Source organism: Rhinolophus hipposideros (assembly GCF_964194185.1).
Source record: "Rhinolophus hipposideros genome assembly, chromosome: X".
Lineage (NCBI taxonomy): Eukaryota > Metazoa > Chordata > Mammalia > Chiroptera > Rhinolophidae > Rhinolophus > Rhinolophus hipposideros.
In genome coordinates this window covers 26329229-26354957 of record NC_138046.1, presented here as the reverse complement: position 1 = coordinate 26354957, position 25729 = coordinate 26329229, and the positions used below count along the sequence as shown (strand labels likewise).

Sequence of the window (25729 nt, the reverse complement as noted above, 5' to 3'; positions counted from 1 at the left end):
ACTCCCTGTGGGTAAAGCCCCCTTGGCTGCCTTTCAGACCTTGTAGTTTGTTTTGGTGTTTGTGGCCTCCTGGCTTCTGGTGGGTAAGCACCTCTACCTGGTGTCTATTACTCTGGGCCCCAGGTATGTGATGGTGTCGTGCAGGGTGTCATGCGGGGTCTCTGGTTCCACTCCCCACATAAGAACGCAGGACATGGTGAGGCCAAAAAGGAACACCCACGGAGCCATAGGTAGGGGAATCATATCACTATATTCTCACCGGCGGCTTCCGCCTCTCTGCAATCTGCTCTTGCTAGCCCCCAATCTTTCTGCTAGCGTAGCCACAGCAGTTATATTAGTCGCCAATGGCTTACGGGTTACAGCTGACGGCCAACTAGCCACAGCTGATGGCCATCTGATTACAGTTGATGGCCATTTACTACCCGAGCCAGCACCTTTCTATGTGAGGCCGAGGGCCTGGAAACTGCTTTTTGGGGCTTTGTCCCCACACTCCACCCCTACAGGGTCTCGCCTCACAATCTATGCGACAAGCGTCTTCCGCAAGGGGCCCTGTGCGAGGAGCCCTGAGGTGAATGCAATATCCTGGACACAGCCAGGTTCTCTGAGCACAGCCAGGGTTTCTCAGGGCACCACCAGTACTTCTGGGCACAGCCAGACTTCCTGGCCTTCTTAGGGTACCACCTGTTTCCCCGGGCACAGCCAGGGCCTCTCAGGGCACTGCCACTCTCTCTGGACACAGCCAGACTTCCTGGACTCAGCCAGGGCTCTCAGGGCACTGCCACTCTCTCTGGGCACAGCCCGACTTCCTGGACACAGCCAGGGCCTCTCAGGGTACCGTGCTGGAACAATAGCATCTCACAGTCAAGGTGCTTACATATTGTCGATGGCGGCCAGTCAAGACACAAAAGCAAACATCCGCCAGTTCCACTACATGGTGGTATGTTCCCAAACAGTCAAGTAGTCCATTAAATTAGGGATGGAAGGCAATTCCCCATAGTCCATAGTCATTCGCCAGGGCTGTCCTGGGGGTGACGGACAACCTTGACCTCACCCTCAGTCCAAGGAGGACTCAGCAAGCGTTTCCTCCTGGGACAAGTCCCCCATCCAGGCTGCCTCAGCAAGCAGTTCCCAGCCCACAGGGCGGCAACAACCTTCGCTTCTCCGGCCTCTGCTGGTTGGGGAACCATCCACATCTTCCCACCCCTCCACAGGGATCGAGCTCTCCGGCAGCTGCTCCTCCTGGTCTTCCTCAGACTGAGCTTTCATACGCGCAAACTGCTCCACTGCCCTTCGGAAAGCTTTGGCCAGCACCGTATCCTGCTGACTACGTGTCGTGCAGGGTGTCAGGCAGGGTCTCAGCTCCCACTGCTCCCCACATAAGAACGCAGGACACGGTAAGGCCAAAAAGGAACACCCACGGAGCCATAGATAGGGGAGTCAAACCAATATATTCTCGCTGGCGGCTAGGCTGGAGACACAGGAAGCAGGATCTACATAATCTGCCTAACAGCAGTCCGCGCTTGCCAGCCACCATCTTCTTGCTAGGCCCCATTTTTTCTGCTAGCTTAGCCACAGCAGTTATATTAGTGGCCAATGGCTTACAGGTTACAGCTGACGGCCAACTAGCCACAGCTGATGGCCATCTGATTACAGTTGATGGCCATTTACTACCCGAGCCAGCACTTTTCTATGTGAGGCCAAGAGCCTGGAAACTGCTTTTTGGGGCTTTGTCCCCACACTACGCCATGTGTCGTGCAGGGTGTCATGCGGGGTCTCTGGTTCCGCTCCCCACATAAGAACGCGGGACATGGTGAGGCCAAAAAGGAACACCCACGGAGCCATAGGTAGGGGAATCATATCACTATATTCTCACTGGCGGCATCCGCCTCTCTGCAATCCGCTCTTGCTAGCCCCCAATCTTTCTGCTAGCGTAGCCACAGCAGTTATATTAGTCGCCAATGGCTTACGGGTTACAGCTGACGGCCAACTAGCCACAGCTGATGGCCATCTGATTACAGTTGATGGCCATTTACTACCCGAGCCAGCACCTTTCTACGTGAGGCTGAGAGCCTGGAAACTGCTTTTTGGGGCTTTGTCCCCGCAGATGGTCTCTTACTGCCATTCCTGGCCTGTAGACGAGGCCACCTCTGAACTTAGTGATGCTGGTGCTCCTTTCACCAGTGCCTTCATGATGGCCTTGGTGAATAGGGTGTCCTCTGGTGTTTCCCCTGTGGAACACTGCCCTCTGGTGGGGCTTTTGACCTCACAATATCTAGCCACTCCAGCCTGCCCACTTCCCTCTGCTTTTTCATTCCTCTCTCTGCCGTTTGTCAGGACAGTTTGGGGTTTCACTTTGCTCAGTGGTGGCCATCACTTTCTCCAGGCCTCGAAAAGCCAACCTAGTATAGACTTCTCATTCTTTAGTCCTTGCCAGCGGGTTAAATCCTCTATGCTGAGAAAGTGCTCCCAAGTCTGAATTCTTGTTTTCTGGCCCTCTTTAATATATAGCATCCTTGAAATCCAAACCCAGTGCTTCCTTGGCTCCTGTCAGTACCTGCCAGCTAATTGTTGTAGCTCTTTGGCATATCTTCTTCTCATTTATTAGGCCCAGCACTTCCTCAGCCATATTATGATAGGATTTAACCCCCGTTAGCACCTTAGTAACAAGGAGAGGGGCTGGACACAGCTCCTTGGAATGGGACACTGGTTGCCTGGTGGGAGGAGTGTCCTCTGCAGCATCTACCAGCACAAGGCAAATGCTAGCTCTTCCTAGGGAATAGTGGCACCCTGCAGACGAGAGCTGAGCAGGGGTGTCTAATGGCCCAACGCTGTCAGAGAAGTCTGGCCAGATGTTCTCACCCTGTGTTTCAGGGTCTGAGGATTTTCCAACCAATCAGAAGTCATGAGGTCCTGACTTCAGCAAAGCAGATCTGCCACGTTTTAAATTTCCTTGGAGTTCTGCAATTCTACTTTGTCCTCTGTTGAGCTATGTCTGCTCCACTGCAGGAAATAAGGGCCTCTTTGTTAGCTCCATGGGAGCCCTGTGGCTCTCACAATTAGTCTTTAGGTACTTATCAACTGTCATCCATTTCTTATTACCATGCCGCAGGGCAGTATCCAGCCATCTCCACTGTCTCTGTAGGCCTTACTCCTATAATTTTCAAAAGTCTGAATCACCACTTCTACAAGGCCATTCTCAGTTATTCCTAGATCATCTCCAGATAAATCTTTAGCAGGTGGACTGCCACTCCATGCCTGGGAGTATCCATGCCACACACCTCCTCAGAACAGTGTCCATTTTCCCCACCAGACAATGACTGAAGCAGTCTCAGAACCCCACTTCATCACAGCCTGTTTCCTTGGATCATCACTGGCACCATTTGTGTTTGGGTTCTCTGAGAAGCAGATACCGTGATGAGGTTAGACATGAAATTTATTAGGGAACATGCCTGTAAGGAAAAACGGGGAGGGAGTCAGAAAGAGCTGTCAGACTCGATGCAGGCTTAACCCCTGTGGAGGAGAGGGGGAAAGAAGAGTGGGTAAGCATTCTTAGACTGTGTGGTGCAGTTCTAAGAACATTTTGGGAAAGCAAATGTATCTGTTGGGAGAGACACTTCACCGTCGACCCTGAACATCCCTGCACTCCCTTGATTGGGGTCTTTAAAGCAAGGCTTACCTATCTCCTGATACTGAGCCATATCTGTAGGGCAAGGTGACCAGTGTGCCCAACGTTTAACTGCTTGCTTCCCAGGGCAGGGGTACTGGATTGTTTGCTTATTGCTCCAAAAGTCTTAGTCTCGACCCCAGGTTCCTCATCTGTGATACTACCCAGTGCATGGTACTACGCATCTGAGCCTGTTGCATGGCCCTATGGAACTTGGGGGCAGGGGAACTGGAAAAACCACTGATACTCAGGCTGTTGGCTGTTTGTAATAAGCCATTTTGTTCTAACCCATTTAAGTCTCACTACTTTTTACACCTGTGAAAGTAGTGTCCAGTCTACTCCTTGCTATTTTGTGTGAGCTTGGGGTGTTTCCCTCACAGCATCCCTCACCCGAGGTTGCCTGTTAAGGGTGTCCTGTGTCTCGTAGGAATGATCTGTCTTAATATCTCTGCCACATTCAGTCATTGGCTGAGAGCAGCCTGTGGGAAGTGTGGCCTTGCTGAAAATGCAGTGATGGTGGATTTCTGCAGCCGCAGTGTTGGATTTCAGAGCTTGGCAGCTCTGATTTATGCTCCCTGTAGTCAGAGATCTGAGAGGTGCAGATATGTGCTGTACTAGGCCCAGCCTGAAATAACCAGCTAGCCATTGGTTTCAGTTGATCTTTGGGAACAGTGAATGTTTGTTTTTTCCCTCATTCACTTCACAGAAGACAGTAGGAATTAATTGGTGACAAATTCCCAGTGACCTCAAAGCTAAACAGCCACATTGAATGAAGTGCTCACTAAGAATACTTTTTAGTTCTTGGCGTATTAGTATTTCTTTCATGTGACCTAATTAACACTCTGTCTCTTTTTGCTTCCTCTAACCTATTGGGGCATGTACCTAATAAGTATCTGTCTTGGCAGTTTATGGAGTTATGGAATCCTAAATTGGAAATAATCCTTATCTGGTACAGGACATCCCTTCTGTAAACATGTTTTGAAGCTCTAAGGAGGCAGATTACTACACTGGTATAGGCAGTGGGCATAGACTTCGGAAATTAACTTTCAGGGAACCCGTCAACCTAACCTGAATTGGTTAGTGCCCGAGAGGCCATGTACTAAGTCAACTTGCACTGTCTAATAAGGGAGCCACTAGCCCCACATTGCTATTTAAATTCAAATAAATCAAAATGAAAAAATTCAGTTCCTCAATGATACTAGTGATTCAGTAGCCACATGGGGCTAGTGGCTGCTGTACTGGAATGAGCATGTATACAGTGGTACCTCGATTTTCGAACGTAATCCATTCTGGAAGACCATTCGAGTTCTGAAATGTTGGAAAACAGCCGACAGCTAGGCCTCAGGATCTTGCACTCAGCGGAAGCCGTGTGACATGTTTGACTTCCAGGGTGTGTGTGTTCGAAAACCGAAGCATTTACTTCCGGGTTTATGGTGTTTGTAAACCGAAATGTTCGTCAATGGAGACGTTCGAAAACCGAGGTACTACTGTATTTCCATCTTTGCTGCCAGATAGCACTGAACTAGACCATTCAGGTATGGCAGCTGTGTGACCTGCAGTGAAAGCCTCCCAGGCGCTTTCCAGGCCTACCTAATACTACCTGTCCTGGGAAAACTTATTCTGACCACTCTAGCTCACAGCGATGACCCCCTTCTTTGAACCCCTAGAACACTCAAAATACATGAAGACACAGTCTTATTGGTGTCACACTTTTGCTTCTAAGTTAGTCTTATCTTCTCAGTCAGGCTGTAGGGCCCTCAAGAGCAGGGCTCAAATCCCACACTGCCTGGTACATATATCTACATGTGAGGCACAGCCCCTCTTCTCTTTTATTTCCAGCTGCCTTTCTGTAATATTTTTGCTCATATTTTCAGCATTTATAGGATCAGCATCTAGGACACAGTATCATACTTCACACACCATTTATTTTTTGAGAAAGGTCAGCAGGCTTATTGATGTCAGGTATAGCAGCCTCAGCTTCTGTCCTGGTGAGGAGGTGAGGAAGATTTGGGAACATTTTCTTTTGATCTTGAAAATACTTTGGATAGAGCTGATGATACCTTCCTCATCATTTCAGACCCCTGTTTGGAAGTACTAGGCTTATCAGTGTCTGTGAACAAATCAAATGAAAAATAATGGTCATTTATTGGGCTTTCCAATTGAGGCTGTCAGGCTAGGGGATTGATAATTTAGGATTCAGAAGGAAACATTTATATAATAACTTTTGATTTTGAAAGTGCTTTCACAAAGAGTCTTTTAAAATTAAATTTATTGGGGTGACGTTGGTTAGTAAAATTGCATCGGTTTCAAGTGTACAATTCTGTATTACATCATCTATACATCACACTGTGTGTTCACCACCCAGAGTCAGTTCTCCTTCCATCACCATATCTTTGACCCCCTTTACCCTTTTCTACCTACCTCCCCCCCCACTTTTTCTCTGGTAACCACTAAACTATTGTCTGTGTCTATGAGTTTTTGTCACAAAGAGTCTTTATTTGCTTCTTCTGACATGCCTGGGAAGGAAGCAGGAGAAATTCAGTGAGGTCAGATGCCTCATCTAAGGTCACATAAGTAGGAAGTAGCCACGTTGGCACCAGGGCCCAGGTTTTCTGATGTGCAGGTCAGCTCTGCATTCACTGCACCCCGATGCTTCCTGATCCAGTTCAGTAGTGCCTGTGTTTTTCATGCTACCAGATCACTGTGCAAAGAGGACTGATGAACTAATTCCACATGAAAAGGTAACTCAAGTCTCAACAGTGTGGGAGTCCATTTTAGAATGTCTAGATAAAAGCAGCAGATGCATTAAAAAGGCCATCATTTCTCACTTGGGGTCAATTTTCAGTTGACTCACCCCAAGTGATCTGTTTGTCATGTGAGCTATAAAGGACTGTGTGGCCAATAAGAGTCTCCATTTGGACCCACTTTTCTGCACCACTTGTTTTGTGCAAAGGGCTCTTAAACCACATCATAGTTGATGTTAACTAAATGATTATTGTATCGTTAAGGACAGAATGAGCATTGATCTATGTTGCTGACGCATCATGACATGATGTCATGAAAAGACATAGGACAATAAAGCACACACTTTATTTCCAGTAAAAGACAAAGTTCTATTCCTCTTGTAGTTACCTAATTTTTATTTTCTCCAGCAATATAACCTTGGGAACCTCAAGAATCTATGATTGAAACTAAGCAGATAGCAGACTTATCCCCAAATAAAGGGGAAAAACTTGAGCTTTTCAAATTAATGATGCCGTATTGGAAAGTTCTGGTAGTTTAAAAAACAAAAACAATCTAGAAATTAACAACGAAAAAGCGAAGTCTGCAGAGGCAAAGACAAAGGCTTAAATGGAATGATCTACAGTCTGAGAAAGCGAGGCTGGGACTTTATAGGATTGAGACATGCGCTGCAAGTCCAGGTCCTGAAAATCTCACTGGAAGGGAAAAATGAAGCTCTGTTTGCAACTTGAGAATTTTGTTAATAATGGAGATGCCTGGACACCATCTCCCAGAGACACTAAATGGACAGGTCTGGGGAGGGGCCAGGATTCTGTGTTGTTATTAAGCATCCTGGGTGGTCCAATGGAAGCAGTCCTCGAACAACACTTTGAGATACTGCCCCCAACTTGCAGTCACTAGTGGATTCTGCATATTGTTCAAGATTGGCACTGCCTAGAATAACAGCACATGGGAAGCTCATCCCTAAGGGCACAATGAGCCCTTTGGGTAATAATTCTTACTCCTTTCAAAGCAAAACTGTTGAAGAAGAGAAATCAAGCAGTAGGTGTGGCATTCGTGGTACATTGGAAGTGGTTGTTAGACATATCAAAATGAAGCCAGCTTGGTGAGACCAACTCTTTTTCAAGACATCCTGATGCTACTTTGATCAGTTTATGGGTAGTGTAGTGGGGTTCACCTGGTTGGCACTGGTCACTGAAGAGAGAGATGTGCCTGGGGTGTTTATGGCCAAAGTGAATGGGCCATGATGCATGCCAAGTGCCACAGAATAACATTTCACACCATGAACTGATTTAGATTCCCAGTAAAACCATATTTGTGCAAAATATACTATGAACTGCAATGGGCATGTATTGGTCCAGAAGTTCCCCTTTTCTTGTGGGTTTCCATAAACAGGCATCGTTGTAATTTCTAGGAAATTCTCTTCTGTGGGCCTTTTTACTCTTTGAGTATCTTAGTGCAAGTTTGGCCATTCGTGCATTTCTTCCTCCAAAAACCCTTAACAGAGCAAAAATATGTTATTTGAATTTGTAACGGCTGCTCAGTGAGCTCCTGTAATGTGCAGAATGCAGGTGTTGTGAGGTGTGCCTGTCAAAGTAAAGGTGCAGAGGAAAGTGATTTTACTATTTGATTGGACACAGCTGGAACCCTAGATGGGATTTGTTTTACTTGGCAGTGAACTCTGCAGGCTGTCGTTGGTCACTGCCCAATTCTGAGATGCAGTGGCAACTAGATGTAGCACCTGGCTGGCCGGAGGAAAGAATGTGGGGTGAAATCCTCAAGACCTGTGAGGATTGAGCCCTGGCTCCGCCACTTGCTGGCTGTGCAACCCCAGGAGGGTCATTTACCTCCATCGTCTCTTCTGCAAAATAGGACTTTAAGGCTTGCAGAGGAAGCACAGCATGGTAAGCTACTCTGCTTCAGTGACACTGTTTCCTTAACAGTACAATGGAGATGACGCTTCACAAGATGGATATGAGGAAATCACCTAGCAGAATGCCTGCTACATAGCTGATACCTAATAAATATTACTTGCAGTACCTGAGGCCTCTTTGCTGTGAGGTTCAAGTTAGATAACTGCACAATAACCTGCAAATTGCAGTCTATATACATAGTAATGTTATTGCAACCCCATAGTGGTGATGGGTGGGGGCTCTGCAAGGCAGGAGCCTCTCACTGCAAGGGGAGAATAATCAAAACTTCTATATTCAAAATGACACACTTGAGAGCTTTATCACAAAGTGATAAATACGTTGTACATGAAATGCCATTATTTGGAGAATGCAGGCTGGCCAGAGCACTTTCACGTTGATAGAGGGTCACAAACTGCCAAGACAAAGGTGAAATACTGGCTTAAGCCTCTGACCTTTGTTGGATAGCAAACACTAGAAATACCTAGAAATCTTAAAAGGCATAACCATTGTGGCATCCTAGGCGTGACTTCTCATAATTCTTGCCAATGATGACACCCAGGATTGGCCCCAGACTTGGACGCGGGTTACCCTGTAGGATAATTTCAAGGTCTCAGGTCCCCTGGTCACCAAAACATGTTAGCCATGTCTGCCCCATCTCTTCTGCAGCTTGGAATAAGTAAAATGTTTTAGATCCTTCTCTGAGAGAATAAAATTATAGGGGAGGTCTTAAGAAGGGGAGAAAAGGGATGTCCATTTTACTACCGCAGTCTCCTTTTAAGTAATTCTTAACCATTGTGAGGTTTGGAGCAAAAAAGTGGCGGTGTGGGGTTGCAGGAGCATGGAAGTGGCAGGGCAGGGATAGTGGCTCAGATACCGGCTTTGCTCTGTGAACCTTGAGTACCACCTGGAATGCAGAAGCAGCATGATGCTAGAAGGGCAAAACATAGACTGGGGGAGGTGGAAGGCCTGCAGGGCAGCCACTCCATGCTGGTGGCAGTTAAAAGAAGTGGCAAGTCAATGAAGCAAGGCCAACTGTGCATTCCCCGAAAATAAGACCGTGTCTTATATTAAGGTTTGCTCCAAAAGATGCATTAAGGCTTATGTTCAGGGGATGTCATCCTGAAAAATCATACTAGGGCTTATTTTCCGGTTAGGTCTTATTTTCGGGGAAACATGGTACATGTGTGTGAGATGTGAGAGGTGTGTTTCGTATTGATGGTGTGGAGAGCAACGTATTATCATCCAAGTTGGACTCTTATTCTTCTAAGAGTATTTGAGGCAGCTTGTAGATTAAGACATAGCAAAATAGTTTACTTAAAGGGATGAACAATCTAAAGTTGTTCTCAACACTGGCTATGCAATAGAATCATTGGGAGAAATATTAAAAACAGGCATGCTCGGGCCCCATCCCAAGTGAACAGGAATCCCTGAGGGTGGGGCAAGTATCGGTCTGTTTTCTAAGTTGCCCTGGTGACTCTAATGTGCAGCCAGGCTGAGAATTCCTGATGTGAAAGAAGCAGGAGGGGCAGATGCTGCCAAGTGGCCTGCCATGAGTAGGTTACGTCAGTGGTTCTCAGTTTTGGCTGTCCATTAAAACCACCTGGGCAGCTTTTAGGACTCCCAAAGCCCAGGTTGCAACCCCGACCAAGTGAATCAGAAGCTCTGAGGGTGGGACCTTATCATCAGTTGTTTTTAAAGTTTGCCAGATGACTTTAATCTGTAGCCAGGGTTAAGAACCTCTGCTCTGCGTAGTAGCTCCCAAATGTGGCTGTGCATAAGCTTCACAGGAATGTCCTGGTACAGAGACTAAAGTTGGCCCTGACAACTAAGGCTGTTCTGTCAACAAACATTCGTTGGGCATCTACTATATTTTGGTCCTGTCTTGGATCCTGGACACACAATTATGAACAAAGCCCTCGCCATCATGAAGCTTATATTCCAGTGAATATATAGTCAACCAGAGGGTGCGGGCAGGATCTCCAGTGCCTGGCACATAGTAGGCACTCAATAAATAATTGTTGAATGAATGAATGGTGACTTAAGTGCTCTGAAGAAAAATAAAGCGGGATAAGGGGGATTGTGTATGTGTGTTTCTATTGTACATGGGGTGGTCAGGGAAGGCCTCATTGAGAAGGTGACTTTTGAACAAAAATTGGAAGGAGATGGGAGAGCAAGACACATGGGGGATAGAGAATTCTTGGCAGAGGAAAATCAAGTGCAAAGTGCATCTGAGGTGGGAGTGTGCTTGGCATGTTAGGGGAGCGGTAAGGAGGCCAGTGTGGCTGGAGTGAGGGTACAGAGGGTAAACAATGACAGAGGGGTAACGGGGGACTGGGAAGATAGGGTGGGCAGCTCATGTGGGGCCCAGTAGATTATGGTAAGGACTTTGGCACTAAAGAAAGCGAGATGGCTTCTTTTTCTGTGTCTGACACTGGAAAGCATATGTATTCATATATACAGAGACTAATCTTTCCCGGAGCTCAAAGCACAGCACACAGGCAGTCCCTTATTTCTATCAGGGCTTCACTGGCTCACAATGAGAGGCCAGTGAAAAACGTTTACCTTAACACTGTTTGTACTCTCCAGTTCAAAACTAACTGTGATCAAAACACAATATTGGAAAACAGTTATTTCTGAGACATGTATAAATTTTGGTATAAAAATAATCTCAATAATTTCATCAAAGAATCATAGAAATTAGGCACACAGAAAAAACAGCATGAAGTGAGATCCCTAGAATTCTGGGGTCTTGGCTCTTTACTCAGAAACTGGGGAAAAGGGAGTGTGTTGTGGTGGAAGGAGCACCGGCCAGAACGTCAGGAGAGGCCGACTCTGCAACTAGCTATACACATCCTCGCACAACCATTCAAACTAAACTCTATGGGCCTCTCTGCTCATCTGTAAAATGAGAAACTTGCCTATGGGTGATTTCTAAAAACCCCTACAGTTCTCTGGTTGTAGATAGTTAAAAAAAAATTGGAAAAAAAGATTGAACGAGGCTTCCAGTTAAGGGAGTGCTAGAAAGAAAGGTGCTGGTCTTAGAAAACAGTTACTTCTTGTAAAAATCAGGAGCATGCTGAGATATTATCCTGAATTCCAGGAGACATCAGTGATTGAAATTTGGCTTAAGGAGGTAGAAATTACACTGAGAAAGAAGTTTCAAAAGACCCACAGCTAAAGGGGCAGCTAGAGCACTGGACTAGTTTGGAATTAGAAAACTGCGTTTGAATTTTAGCTTCACTACTCAAGGCTCAGTGAACACAGGCAGGTTACTTCTAACTTATCAAACTCTTTTTCCTCATATGTACCTTGGGGACGTGACTACTTTCTCACAAGAGGACCAAATGAAATGATGTGTATGCATTTGATATGCATTTTATATGTGTTATTATAAGGACCAAGATGAGAGGACGCTATCTGGATTACTCTTTGGGCCAAGGCTTCTAGAAAAATAGTAAAAGGGTGATCCCATTAGTTGAATTATCTGATTGATTGTTTAACCAGATTGTTTCCTCAATTTTACTGTTGGTTGTTAGTTGTTCAAAACTATCTCAATGTACTTTCTTACCTTAGGAACTCTTGTAGACTGGACATATTTGAACTGATTTTTTTTTTATTTGTGTTTATCAGGGCCATCATTCCAAGTATCAGTTTTTAAGTGACTGGGCTAAATGCATAGCAACCCTTCTGGATATATCTAGCAAGTTGTTTTAATGAAGAGGGCAAATAAAAATTCCAGGTATTCGAGAGTTCCAGATAATCAAAATCAAATTGAGATTAACGTCGTCTGTTCTGTGACACTAAGAATTTGCATAGCCAGCCCTGATAGCCCCACTTAATTCTAGACTCACCTATCCAACTGCTTATGTGATCTCTTCACTAGAATGTCTGAAGGCCTCTCAGTCTCACACAGCCCAAACAGAATTCTTGTTCCCTCTCTCCCCAACTTTGTTCTTCCCCTTGTCTCACCAAATGACACCATGAGCCATTTGGTTGCCCAAGCCAAAATTGTAGGAATCATCCTTGATTTTTCTATTTTTCTCACTCCCAACATCCAGTTCATTAGCAGGTCCTGATGACTTTACCTTCCAAATATATTCTGAATCTCTTCACTTCTTACCAGCTCCACTGCTACCTTCCTAATCCAAGCCACAGTCATTTCTTGGCTGAATTGTTGTAATAGCCTCCCAACTGGTCTCCAAACTTTAATCCTACCTTACTCAGCTCATTCGCCAAACAGTGGCCAGAGGGATTTTTAAAAACTCATACATTAGATTATGACACTTCGTTGCTTAAAAACCCTCCACAAAGAAATGGATAGCCACGTGCAAAAGAATGAAACTGGACTGCTATCTGTCACCATGTACCAAAATTAATTCAAAATGGATCAAAGACTTAAGCATAAGACCTGATACAATAAACTGCATAGAACAAAACAGAGGTACTAAACTTATGGACCTTGGGTTCAAAGAGCATTTTATGAATTTCACTCCAAAGGCAATGGAAGTAAAAGCTAAAATAAACGAATGGGACTATATGAAACTTAAAAGCTTCTGCACAGAAAAGAAACCATCGACAAAATAAAGAGGCAACCAGGAGACCTCATCAAATGGGGGCGTGGGGTGAGCCTCTGTAAAGCTCCCCTGGAATTTAGAACTAATCGAACAACAATAACTCCACAAAGGACTCCCTGCACAGCAGACAGGCAAGATGAAAAGGCTCACTACTGAATTCATCTAAAGATGGGAGAATCGCGCCAGCAGGGGAGGAGGGAAGGGAGAAGTGCAGAGACGGAGCCACGCGGGCGCAGGACGCAGACCTAGCTCAGTGCTCCGAGCTCGCTGCATCCCGGAACTACCGCAGGTGCGGGAGAGGGAAGAACTCGGACTGCTCGGGCTCTGTTTATGGCCCACAGGGCTGAGTGGGCAGCATATAACACGGCTGAACCCAACACTCACGGCAGAGATCTCGGAGGAAAGACTGAGGGAAGAAGGCTGAAAATGGTGGTTTAAGCCCTCACTGCCAAGCAGAGAACAGAAGGCTTAGGCAATGAGACTAGCCGCCCCCTCCCTACCCTCCCAGAGCTCGCCCCTCCCCACTGCCTGGTGCTAAAAGCGGAGCAGTAGCAGTGTCAGATAAATAGAAAAGAATATTTGCTGTTCTGAGAACTGTGGACCGCAGACACAGATTCGCAGCCCAACTAGTTCCAGCAAAGGGGAGGGAGCTGTGGACGCAGGACCGGTTGTGGTGGTGGTCGCCGACATTGCTCTGGGCCACCTCTCACAACTCACCCCACCCCTGGCCCCACCTATCTGGGCGGATCCTTTCAGTAGTAAATAGAACTGCTGAAACATACGGGCTCTGAATCTGGTGCAGAAAGAGCTTAGGAACTTCAAAAGCTCTCCGCATCCCCACAGGGACGTGGCACACTATGACCAAGAAGAACTGCTAATGGAGGAGAAGCCTGTCTCCCATGGAATCCTACCATTGTGTGAGAAGCTGGAATAGTGCAGAGAAAACATAGCACTACTGTGTGAGAGAGGAAAATAAAGGCTACAGTCGGAGAGAAAATAAAACATTCTACCAACAAGTACTGGAAAACAAAAGAAAGACCTCTTCCTATCAACCTGTTGCAGGAGCCACTCCTGTAGATGTCTAGCAAGAGAAAAAATAAATCAGTAATTGCCACGAATAACTAACACAACAAGACAGCTCAGAAAGAAAGTGAAAAGTCTCCTGAAAAGGAACTTAAAGATATGGAAATATGTGACTTAAATGACAGAGAATTCAAGATTGCAGTTCTGAAAAAACTCAACGAGATGCAAGAAAACACAGGAAGACAATTTAATGAACTCAGAAATGCAATCAAAGAACAACATGAGCATTTTACGAAAGAGATTAAAATTTTAAAAAAAGAACCAAATGGAATATCTTGAGATTAAGAACTCAATAGAAGAAATTAAGAATGAAATAACCAGCTAAGGTAGTAGAGTTGACCAGATGGAGGAAAGAATCAGTGACATCAAAGATAGAAAGATGCAAATTACACAGATGGAAGAAGAAAGAGACTTGAGACTTAAAAGAAATGAAAGAACTCTACAAACTTTCAGACTCAATCAGAAAGAGCAATATAAGAATAATGGGCATACCAGAAGGAGAAGAAAGAGAAGGGAAAGACACTATATTCAAACAAATTGTTGATGAGAACTTCCCAAACTTGTGTACAGAACTGGATCTTCGAATCCAGGAAGCAAATAGAACACCTAATTACCTCAATCTGAATAGGCCTTCTCCAAGGCACATTGTATTGAAGCTGTCTAAAATCAACGACAAAGAAAGAATCCTCAAAGCAGCGAGGGAAAGGAAGACAGTAACCTCCAAAGGAAAGACCATTAGATTATCATCAGATTTTTCAGCAGAAACTCTACAAGCCAGGAGGGAGTGGAAGCAAATAGTCAAACTATTGAAAGAGAGAAATTATGAGCCGAGAATAATATATCCAGCAAAGAAATCTTACATACATACAGAAGCTGAGGGAATTTTCTTTTTTTAAAATTTATTGGGGTGACAGTTGTTAGTGAAATTACATAGATTTCAGGTGCACAATTCTGTATTACATCATCTATAAATCCCATTGTGTGTTCTCCACCCACAGTCAGTTCTACTTCCATCACCATATATTTGATTTCTCTTACCCTCATCTCCCTCCCCCCACTCCCCTTACCATCTGGTAACCAGTAAACTATTGCCGGTGTCTATGAGTTTGTTTGTCTTGTTCTTTTGTTGTTTTTGGTTTATACACCACATATCAGTGAAATCATAGTGTTCTCGGCTTTTTCTGTCTGACTTATTTTGCTTAGCATTATACTCTCAAGATCCATCCATGTTGTCACAAATGGTCCTATTTCATCTTTTCTTACCGCGGAATAGTACTCCATAGTGTACATATACCACAACGTCTTTATTCATTCATCTATCGAAGGACATTTTGGTTGTTTCTATGTCTTGGCCACCGTAAACAAAGCTGCAATGAACATTGGAGTACACGTGTCTTTATATATAAATGTTTTCAAATTTTTTGTGTAGATACCCAGGAGAGGGATTGCTGGGTCACATGGTAATTCTATTCGTAATTTTTTGAGGAACCTCCACACTGCCTTCCATAACGGCTGCGCCAGTCTGCATTTCCACCAACAGTGTATGAGGGTTCCTTTTTCTTCACAGCCACTCCAACACTTGTTACTATTTGTCTTGTTGATGATAGCCATTCAGACTGGGGTTAAGTGATATCTCATTGTGGTTTTTATTTGCATTTCTCTGATGATTAGTGATGAGCATTTTTTCATATGTCTATTGGCCATCTGTATATCCTCTTTGGAGAAATATCTCTTCAGGTCCTCTGCCCATTTTTCAATTTGGTTGTTTGTTTTTTTGTTGTTGAGATTCATGAGTTCCTTATATATTTTGGATATTAGCCCCTTATTGGAAGCACTGTTTGCAAAAATCTTCTCCCATTCAGTTGGTTCCCTCTTTATTTTGTCGATAGTTTCTTTTGCTGTGCAGAAACTTTTAAGGTTCATATAGTCCCATTCATTTATTTTAGCTTTTACTTCCATTGCCTTCGGAGTCACATTCATAAAATGTTCTTTGAACCTAAGCTCCATAAGTTTAGTACCTATGTTTTGTTCTATGCAGTTTATTGTGTCATGTCTTATGCTTAAGTCTTTGATCCATTTTGAATTAATTTTGGTACATGGTGACAGATAGCAGTCCAGTTTCATTCTTTTGCACGTGGCTATCCAGTTCTCCCAGCACCATTTATTGAAGAGGCTGTCTTTCCTCCATTGTATGTTTTTAGCTTTTTTGTCAAAGTTATCTGTCCATATTTATGTGGTTTTATTTCTGGGTTCTCAATTCTATTCCATTGGTCTATGGGTCTGTTTTTCTGCCAATACCATGCTGTTTTGATTATTGTAGCCCTGTAGTACAAGCTAAAGCCAGGGAGTGTGATACCTCCAGTATTGTTCTTTTTTCTTAACATTGCTTTGGCTATTTGGGGTCTTTTGTGGTTCCAAACAAATCTGATGATTTTTTGTTTTATTTCTTTAAAAAATGCCATTGGGATTTTGATGGGGATTGCATTAAATCTGTATATTGCTTTGGGTAATATGGCCATTTTAACTATGTTGATTCTTCCAAACCATAAGCACGGAATGTCTTTCCATTTCTTTGTGTCTTCTTCAATTTCTTTTAAAAATGTCTTACAGTTTTCAGCATATAGGTATTTCACATCCTTGGTTAAGTTTATTCCTAGGAATTTTATTCTTTTGCTGCAATTGCAAAAGGAATTGTTTTTTGTATTTCTTTTTCTGAGATTTCATTGTTAATATATAGGAGTGCAATGGACTTTTGTATGTTGATTTTGTAGCTGGAAACTTTACTGTATTCGTTGATTGTTTCTAATAGCTTTTTGGTGGAGTCTTTAGGGTTTTCTATATATAGCATCACGTCATCAGTAAAGAGTGACAATTTAACTTCTTCATTCCTAATTTGGATGTCTTTTATTTATTTCTCTTGCCTGATGGCTCTGGCAAGGACTTCCAACACTATGTTGAAAACCAGAGGTGATAGGGGACAGCCCTGTCGTGTTCCTGAAGGTAGAGCAAAGGGCTTCAGTTTTCATCATTAATTATGAGGTTAGCTGAGGGTTTGTCATATATGGCCTTTATTATGTTAAGGTATTTTCCTATACCTATTTTAGTAAGTGTTTTAATCATCAATTGATTATGTATATTGTGAAATGTTTTTTCTGCATCAATTGATATAATCATTTGATTTTTTTTAAATTTATTTATTAGTTTCAGGTGTACAAGACAAGGTAATACTTAGACGTTCATCATTTATATCCCTCACACTGTGAACCCCCCTCCCCCATCCACTATCCTTCCGACCTCACACTGAACCATCACATTATATATATAAAATTATAGTTGGCATTCATTATTGTTTAGCTTCAGGTGAACAGTGCCATGATGAGGCATCCACAGTATCCCTGGGGTGGTCTCCAAAATAGGACACATGTCCATCAGATACCCAACAAAATCTTTACAACTTTATTGAATACCTTCCCCAAATTAATTTTCAAAAAAAAAAACCCTGAGGCCATCTTGTGGTTACCAGCTGCTTCCAAATCCCTTCACCTTTCCCCTTATCCTCAACCCCCCCACACACCCATCTAACAACTCTCGGTTTTTTCTTTGTGTCCCCAAAACTGTTTCTGATTAGTTCATTCACATAGTCTTTTCTTTAGATTCCACATATAAGTGAGATCATATGGTACTTGTCTTTCTCTTTCTGACTTATTTCACTTAACATAATGTTCTCTAGATTCATCCATGTTGCTGCAAATGATAAGATTTCTTTCTTCTTTATGGCTGCGTAATACTCCATTGTATAAATGTACCACAGCTTCTTAATCCAGTCATCTACCGATGGGCATTTCGGTTGTTTCCATATCTTGGCTATTGTGTAAAGTGCTGCAATAAACATAGGAGTGCATACAGATTTTTGAATTGGAGTTTTGGATTTCTCCGGGTAGATGCCTAGGAGTGGAATTACTGGATCATAGGGTAGTTCCATTTTCAGATTCCTGAGATACCTCCATACTGTTTTCCATAGTGGCTGCACTAATCTGCAATCCCACCAACAGTGCACTAGCGTTCCCTTTTCTCCACATCCGCGCCAGCATTTGTTGTTTGTTGATTTATTGATTAATCATTTGATTTTTGTCCTTTATTTTGTTTATGTTATGTATCACATTGATGGATTTGCGGATATTGAAACATCCTTGTGCCGCAGGGATGAATCCCACATGGTCGTGATGAATAATCTTTTGAATGCATTGTTGTATTCGATTTGCTAGAATTTTGTTTAGGATTTTTGCATCTGTATTCATCAGAGATATTCGTCTGTAGTTTTCTTTTTTTGTGTTGTCCTTAACAGGTTTTGGTATCAGGGTAATGTTGGCCTCATAAAATGAGTTAGGGAGGACTGTCTCTTCTTCAATTTTTTGGAAGAGTTTGAGCAGGATTGGTATTAGATCTTCTTTGAAGGTTTGGTAGATTTCACCAGTGAAGCCATCTGGTCCCGGACTTTTGCTTTTGGCAAGGTTTTGGATGAGTGATTCAATTTCATTACTGGTGATTGGTCTGTTTAGATTTTCCAGTTCTTCATGGTTCAGCCTTGGAAGGCTATATGTTTCTAAGAACTTGTCCATTTCTTCTAGGTAATTGAATTTGGTGGCATATAGTCCTTCATAATATTCATGGATGATCCTTTGTATTTCTGTTGTGTCCGTTATAACTTCCCCTTTTTCATTTCTGATTTTGTTAATTAGTATCTTCTCTCTTTTTATCTTAGTGAGTCTAGCCAAGGGTCTCTCGATTTTGTTAATATTTCCAAGAACCAGCTGTTTGTCACATTATTTTTTTCTATTGTCTTTTTGAGCTTTTCAAATTAATGATGCAGTATTGGAAAGAACAATAATTTTTAATTATTTAAGATGCACTTTGCACTTGATTTTCCTCTGCCAAGAATTCTCTATCCCCCATGTGTCTTGCTCTCCCATCTCATTTATAAAATGAGAAACAATAATTCATCACTTTGTCTGTGTATGTTCATTCAACTATTACCCACACATATTCAATGTTACCATTCAAAGGCCAAGATACCAGGAGACAGGTGGGCAACACCACCTGTTTATACTGGCATAGATAAAGTTATAGCAACTCTCCCTTTTTGACCTTACAGCGATTTCCTTAAACTTAAGTTTGAAACATGCTAAAGACACCTCCAGTCTCTCTACCACTATTGTTCTAAGCTCAGGGATTTGTACTTTGAATTTCTTCCTCGAATATCATCTTGGCTTACCTCTTGAGCTCCTAGTGACTCCAATTACTCAGCTAGCAACTCCTTCCTAACCTTGGAACCAAGGTTCCCAATCCTTGTTATCTCTTAATCTCCTTTCCTTTCTCTCCAGGTTGAAGACCACAGGGGGTTAAATAGCATGTAATACTTGTTTTTCATCTTGCTTTCAATTTTTCCTAGTATCTTTACAACTTTCTGGGGTCCACAAAATATGCATTAACTTTGATTGTACCTGTTCTTTATTAATAGTTCCTGGTCTAGAGTGCTTGTGTACTTTCCTGTCACAGCCATTCTTGGAACCCTGCATTTTCATAATTTTCATGGGCTCTCTTGGTTTCATAAAACTTATTTAGTTGCTTTTCAATCATTTTCTAAGAGGTAAAAAAAGAATTAAAGTTTTTACGTTGGCCAGAAATAAACCTATCCTTTGATATGACTTCTTATGTTTAGGGCTTGGTAAACTTCCTGTACTTTAAAAATGGTTAATTCTGTTAACTTGCATTTAAGTCTGGTGTGGCTCTATTCTAAACAAGTGAAAAGTTCTCTCTGAAATGATAGGCAAACATTACTTTTATCTCTTATAGATCTCTAGGGAGTTTATTTAATTTGTTACCTTAATACTTCTAGGTCAGAATGTTAGAAAATGTTCAGAGGACCAAACCTTTCTTCCAAGCCCTACATAAAACTTTCTTACAGCTCCCCCCACCACGAAGAAAAACAGACATTTAAGTATTTAACTTACTTGTTGTCTTGTATAGTTCCTTTCAAACTCTAATTTTAAACTGATCAGATAGTGCCTGTACTTATTAAATTCTTTCAAGGTGCATATGACCTATAAAAACAAAAACCAAATATATAAATAGAAAGTTGTAACAATCATGAAACTTTCCAGAGAAGAGAGTAATAAGAACATTCATTTAGTAACAATTTTGGGAGCAAAAATTTTGGGAGCACATTTTGTTAACAATTTGGAAGGCAGTATCTCTTTACAATTGCTTTATCTATCTAAATAATATTATTTCAATAATATGATTCACATCATAATCAGGAGTATACTATTCCCAGTGAATCTGTTTAAACACCAGTAAAATAATCACGTTTAATCCTCACCCCAGATATTTTATTCTTCCAAGCTGTATTCTGCAACGTTTTCATTTTGTCTCTAGTCCTCTCAAAGGGTATAGGAAACATTCCTTGATAGATATACAGTACCATTATTAATTTTAGAGCCAGAGAAGAAGCACTACAGTATAGATGGGAGAAAATACATAAATAAATGTGTGTATATCTTTACATACTCAAAACATTGGTATTTATCTTTTGCTGCTATCAAATAAAAAAGGTTAAGTGGGGACAATTAGTTTAATTTAGAAACAACAGCTGCCTGATTTCTCTTTACTTAAATACTGAGTAATTCATGGAGTTTTCTATTAAGTATTCTGTATTACTCAACTAAAAGTTGATATAGATTCCCAGTGAAATACAGAAGCAAGTGTCTATCAAGTCCCTAGAGGTTTTTGCTGGTTAACAGGAAGTAGGCTTCAATCCACTTTATTATTGCTGGTGATGTAGCCTCCTTCCTTTAATTTCCTCAGGATATCTTTTCGCTCACAGTATGCTTTTAAGTGTGGATCATGAAGCCTTTTATAGCTCGTTTCCAAAAGTTGACAATAAGGATCAGTCAGGTTAAAATCATAAGAAGGTTGATAAAGCTGGAAACATAGATTCAAAAGTATTACATAAAATGAATAAAATCACATTTTTTAATTTTTTTATTTATTTTAATTTTTTTAAATTTATTGGGGTGACAATTGTTAATGAAATTACATAATTTCAGGTGTACAATTCTGTATTACATCATCTATAAATCCCATTGTGTGTTCACCCCCAGAGAACAAAAAATCATCAGATTTGTTTGGAACCACAAAAGACCCCGAATAGCTAAAATCACATTTTTAAACCTCAATTTGTTGAAATGATTATTAGGTTGTTCATTGAAAATAAAACATGCAAGCAGAATCTGAAGTGAGAGCATATAGACAATGGACTTATTTGGGTAAATCTAACTGCCTTTCTCTTCCTCTCTTCTCTACCAGACCTGTCTTTAGGCTGGAGGTGGTAGCCTTGACCTCAGTCCAATTCCTGAACACTGAGGTGTGGCCCTAAGAGTTCCCACAAGGTGAGCAGTAGGCTTCTTATGTGGGCAGAGTGTCAGAAAGAAGGGAAACAATAAGGTTCTAGTTTTCTTTTTTTCATTTAAAAGCTTCCTTTGTAAGTGTCTGACCACTTGACTGATGCCAGCCTCTTGTTTTTCACAAGGCATCTATATCAGGAAGCTGGATTCTCTGATCACCAGTTTCCTTAAAAAGGCAAAGAAAGACATAGTTCTGGGCAACGATTTAATTTACAGTGAGAGTATACAGGAAGCCCATGTCTTTCCTAGAAGAGAAACAATCATCAGTGATGACAATTGAAACAATGCTGCAATTATAGTGGATCAATTACTGTTTTTTCTTCTTTTATATGTTGACTTTTGTGACAGGCATGTGTTGACCAAACTTGTGCTACTGACCTATCAAGAAAGAACAAATCCATTTCTTAATGCCAGAGTAAACTTTCTAGTGTCAATTAAAATAATTGGTTTCCCTGAACTGAAGAGTCACTCTATTATAGTATCACTACCTGTCAGTGAGAGATCACAGGGAGACTTTTAAAAGTATGCAAATTGTTCTTTTCACTTAACATGCTATCTTTTCTTGAAAGCAAAATGTTTAAGTTAATTGGCAAAGAATTTACTATTAACTTTACAATAAACCAATTTATGAAGTTTGTGAACAGTTGGTACCCAAGTATAGTATACTAACAAGCAATGTAATTTGTAGGTAGATTACTTGAGAATAAATTTAGTATCAAAATGTTGAAATATAGGATCAGTTGTCAGGTTTGGATTAATGCATAGCTAAAGATAGGTAGTTTACATTGTTACATTTTGATCTTATTGAAAACAAGACAGTAGAATACAATAACTTTGCTTCCACTTGCATTCCAAACAACATAAAAGAACTTTAAATTTCCCATTTCCGTAGTGCTCTGCTAAAGTGGTCTGCTGTTCAGAGAGCAGCAAGGTCAGGTAAAAGGGTAGGGCCTTTGAGTCAGGAGATAGTGGTTCTGGTCTGAACCCTGCTGCTATGTACCTTAGGTACCTGCTGCTATGTACATTAGATAAATCATAGTTTCACCTCACAATGTTGTCATCAGGGTAAAATGAGTTTGTTTTTTATAAAAAAAATGAAAAGTATAAATATAAAGTCTTATTTCTTTGAGGATATCCTGCTAAAAGACAAAGAAGGATCCCACAAAGTTAGTCTTCAGGAGAGCTGAATATAGTGCCTGGTCATGATTAAGTGCATCTATTTTGGGGTAATCAATATAATAAAGTGTAGAGAGAACCAGTATAATTAAGTATAGAAAAACCTGGAATTAAGAAGTAGCTAACAAGTAAATAACAGAGGTACAGAATAGAAATACAGCAAATAGAAGATATTTGAGGAAGCAACAAACAGGGCTGCAGTTACAAAGTAAAATGGAGTATTATAAATCTTGTCTTATTAGGGAGACCACTTCAAGGATGGTGTAGATGCCTGACCACTGCACTGTTCACCTGAAGCCGAATAATATTACATATCAACTATAATTTTAAAAAGTATATAGACACACACACACACACACACACATCCATTCCACGGGATGTGGAATACAGCATAGGAAATAGAGTCAATGGAATTGTAACATCTATAAGGTATCAGAGGGGTAGTAGATTGGGGGAGGGGGTTTATCATTTTGCGAGGGGTGTAAATGTCTAACTATTATATAGTTTTGTTCACCTGAAACTAATAAAAACAAAGGAGTGTTATTACTAGAGTAAAATAGGTTTTGAGTATGTTTTAAGAAAGCTAATTTGTGACTCAATTTCTGTGAGGTTGGCATATATTTAGTAGAACATACTGGTTTTCAAAAGAGAAATTGTTTTCTGGCTATAAAACTTTAAAAAAGTCATATATATTAGATAAGTATCAGAAATACTGGGGAGTCCCTATTCATCCTTGATGACACCCTGGACAGTGGAAGGGTAAAGATGTCATTATTTCTGTAGAACCTTCTGCTTACTGTAATTAATCAAAGCACACACTCAACCAGAAAGTTCTAAACCTCCTTGAGGCTTGGCCTAAAGCTAAGGACAGTGTGGGGGTGTTAGGCAGAGGACTTAAAATGTGTAACAATCTGAGTGCAGCACAGTGAATCACTAACAGAACTGATTCAGTACTGAGTGAGATAGTGCAGACCAAGGGCAAGGTAAATTCTAAGGAAAGATGAGGTAATTGAGGGTGTGACACTTGGGAAAGACTTCATGTAGTAGCTCTTGAATGATGGCTCAAATTGAAGGTCAGAAAGAAGAGGAAGAGTGCATGTCAGATTTTGGGAGCCAGATGGACAAAGGCACAGAAGGAGGAATTAGCATGGTACCATATGTGTGGCTGTTAGGTCTCTGAATGATAGGTCTCAAAAACCTTGACTTATAGACAGAGCCATGTCTGCAAGAAAACAACACAATGTCTGTTGGCCTTCACCTGCAGACAGAGCCAAACTTGTGATAACAGAAAACGTCACAAAACAGCTACTGGCTTACAGGCAGTCAGCATTTTCTGTTCAAACAATGCTACCTTGTCAGCACGGGATGGCAGTCTCCTTTAGAAGCGCAGCCCGGGCTGCAGCCATCTTTGCTCAGCCTGGTAAGACTTTTTCTCTCTCTCAAAATAGACTTTCCTAACTTGCCTGACCCTGCACCTTCCTTTATTGGCCGACCTATCAGTGGGTAGGTAGAAAGAACCAACCTTTCAAAGGTGAGGCTCTGGGTTGGAGGTAAGGCTGAATTGGGTGGCTGGGGCATATCACCAGGCCGCCTATCATTCAAGTGAGGTTCAGACAGTAAACACTTCAACTCATTTAACTTCATTTGGTATGTGAAATTGAAATTGACTCAACCAAAACCACAGCAGGGTTTCAAGTTTAATATCAAGTGGAAAAGGGTAAAGAAAATCACTTAAGCACTGTTAAAAGTTTACCTTTTCACTTATATTGGTAGTATAGAATAAATTAGTGCTTCCCGGGATAACGGGCAGCTTGACTCCAAGAGGCAGATCCAATAACTGAGCTGCTCCGACCTCTGGAATGGGATTTTTTTGCGAGCTCTGTGAGACACAATTAGAAAGTTTGCCTTTTTGTCCTATAACTATTCTTTTAGTTTAGACCAATCTACTCATAGTTCAGTCGGCTAATAATACCTCCAAATAAACCAAAGAATCATACACTCAGGGTTGAAAATACCTCCCCACCCCCGCCTACAACCCGGAGAGCCTTCCAGCTTCCCGCGTTCACCAGCACTGTTTCTGGGTCCCGTCCATGGCTAGTCCTGGCCACAGAAACACCTAGCCACTGGCTGCCCAGAGCCTGGGAGCAGGAAGCTGAGGCTGCAATGAACCGGCCCTTCCCCCGCCCTCACGCCCCCAGTCTGCTGTGATCTCCTTTTCTTCTGTCAGCCCGCCCACCCAAGACCCGCCCAGGAGGGAGGGGAGAGAAGGGGAGAGGGGATCATGGGAGGGGGAGTGGGGAGAGGCTGGCCATCACTCACAATGTCGCACTGCTCCGCGCTGTCAGTCAGGCTGCTGGCGGCCGCTTTAGTGGCAGCGGCTTCAGCAGCTTTATGGCAGTTGCTGAGGTACAGATCCATGGTCAGCCTTCAGTCCTCAAGCGGCGGGGGCTGGGCAGCAAGGCTTTGTTGTTTCTCCTTTTCACGCACACCTTTACCGCTCTATGCCTTGATCAAGTCTGAGACGCCAGGACGGTGGTCACCCTGGTGAGCGTCCTTCAGGCCACGCCCCTCACTATGCTGCATTCCAGGCTGCACTGCTGACGTTCTGAATTGGCGTCTACCCAAAAGCACAGCCCTCTAAGGAGGGGTGGGGGTGGGGTGGGGGGACGGGACTACTCACGTTGCTGCCCGAATCTTCGGCGCATGCGCAGGATCCAAGACTCGAAGTTGAAGCGCTTAAGAGTTGGGAAAATGGTCCAAATGGCCTGGTGTGAGAAGGCCACAGCTGAGGTTCCACTCGTCTAAGAAACCAACATCCCTCATTTAAACTAAACCAGAATGTATCAAGCCTTGTCAATGCTATGTGGCTGTAATTATTTTAATTCTTCCCGGCCTCCAAGGAGCTATGATTCTGTTCAACACATATCCACTAGTAATTCTGCAGTTTGTGCTAGAGCAAGAGGGCTGGCTTTTTCACATCTGCCACCTTTACAGATACTGTGATAACCCCCCCTTCCACTTTGCATACCATCCCCCCAGGTCCCATTTAAGACACATTGCCTTTTCCAGGGCTCAATGCTTTCTGTCTTGTCTTGAGCTCTTTATCTCTCTGCC

At 42.4% G+C, this 25729-nt stretch overlaps 1 protein-coding gene across 1 annotated transcript; it reads right to left on the bottom strand.

Annotated features, from left to right (window-relative positions):
- Positions 1-5570: 5570 nt before the first annotated feature.
- Positions 5571-25189, bottom strand: LOC308495306 (fibrous sheath-interacting protein 2-like). Its single transcript, XM_081043237.1, has 4 exons — positions 24935-25189; positions 24369-24494; positions 19988-20077; positions 5571-5774 (listed from the first exon to the last, which is right to left on the bottom strand). The coding sequence occupies exons 1-4, from the start codon at positions 25031-25033 to the stop codon at positions 5733-5735; spliced, it is 357 nt and encodes a 118-aa protein (XP_080899363.1). The 5' UTR covers positions 25034-25189; the 3' UTR covers positions 5571-5732.
- Between the last annotated feature and the right edge of the window lie 540 nt (positions 25190-25729).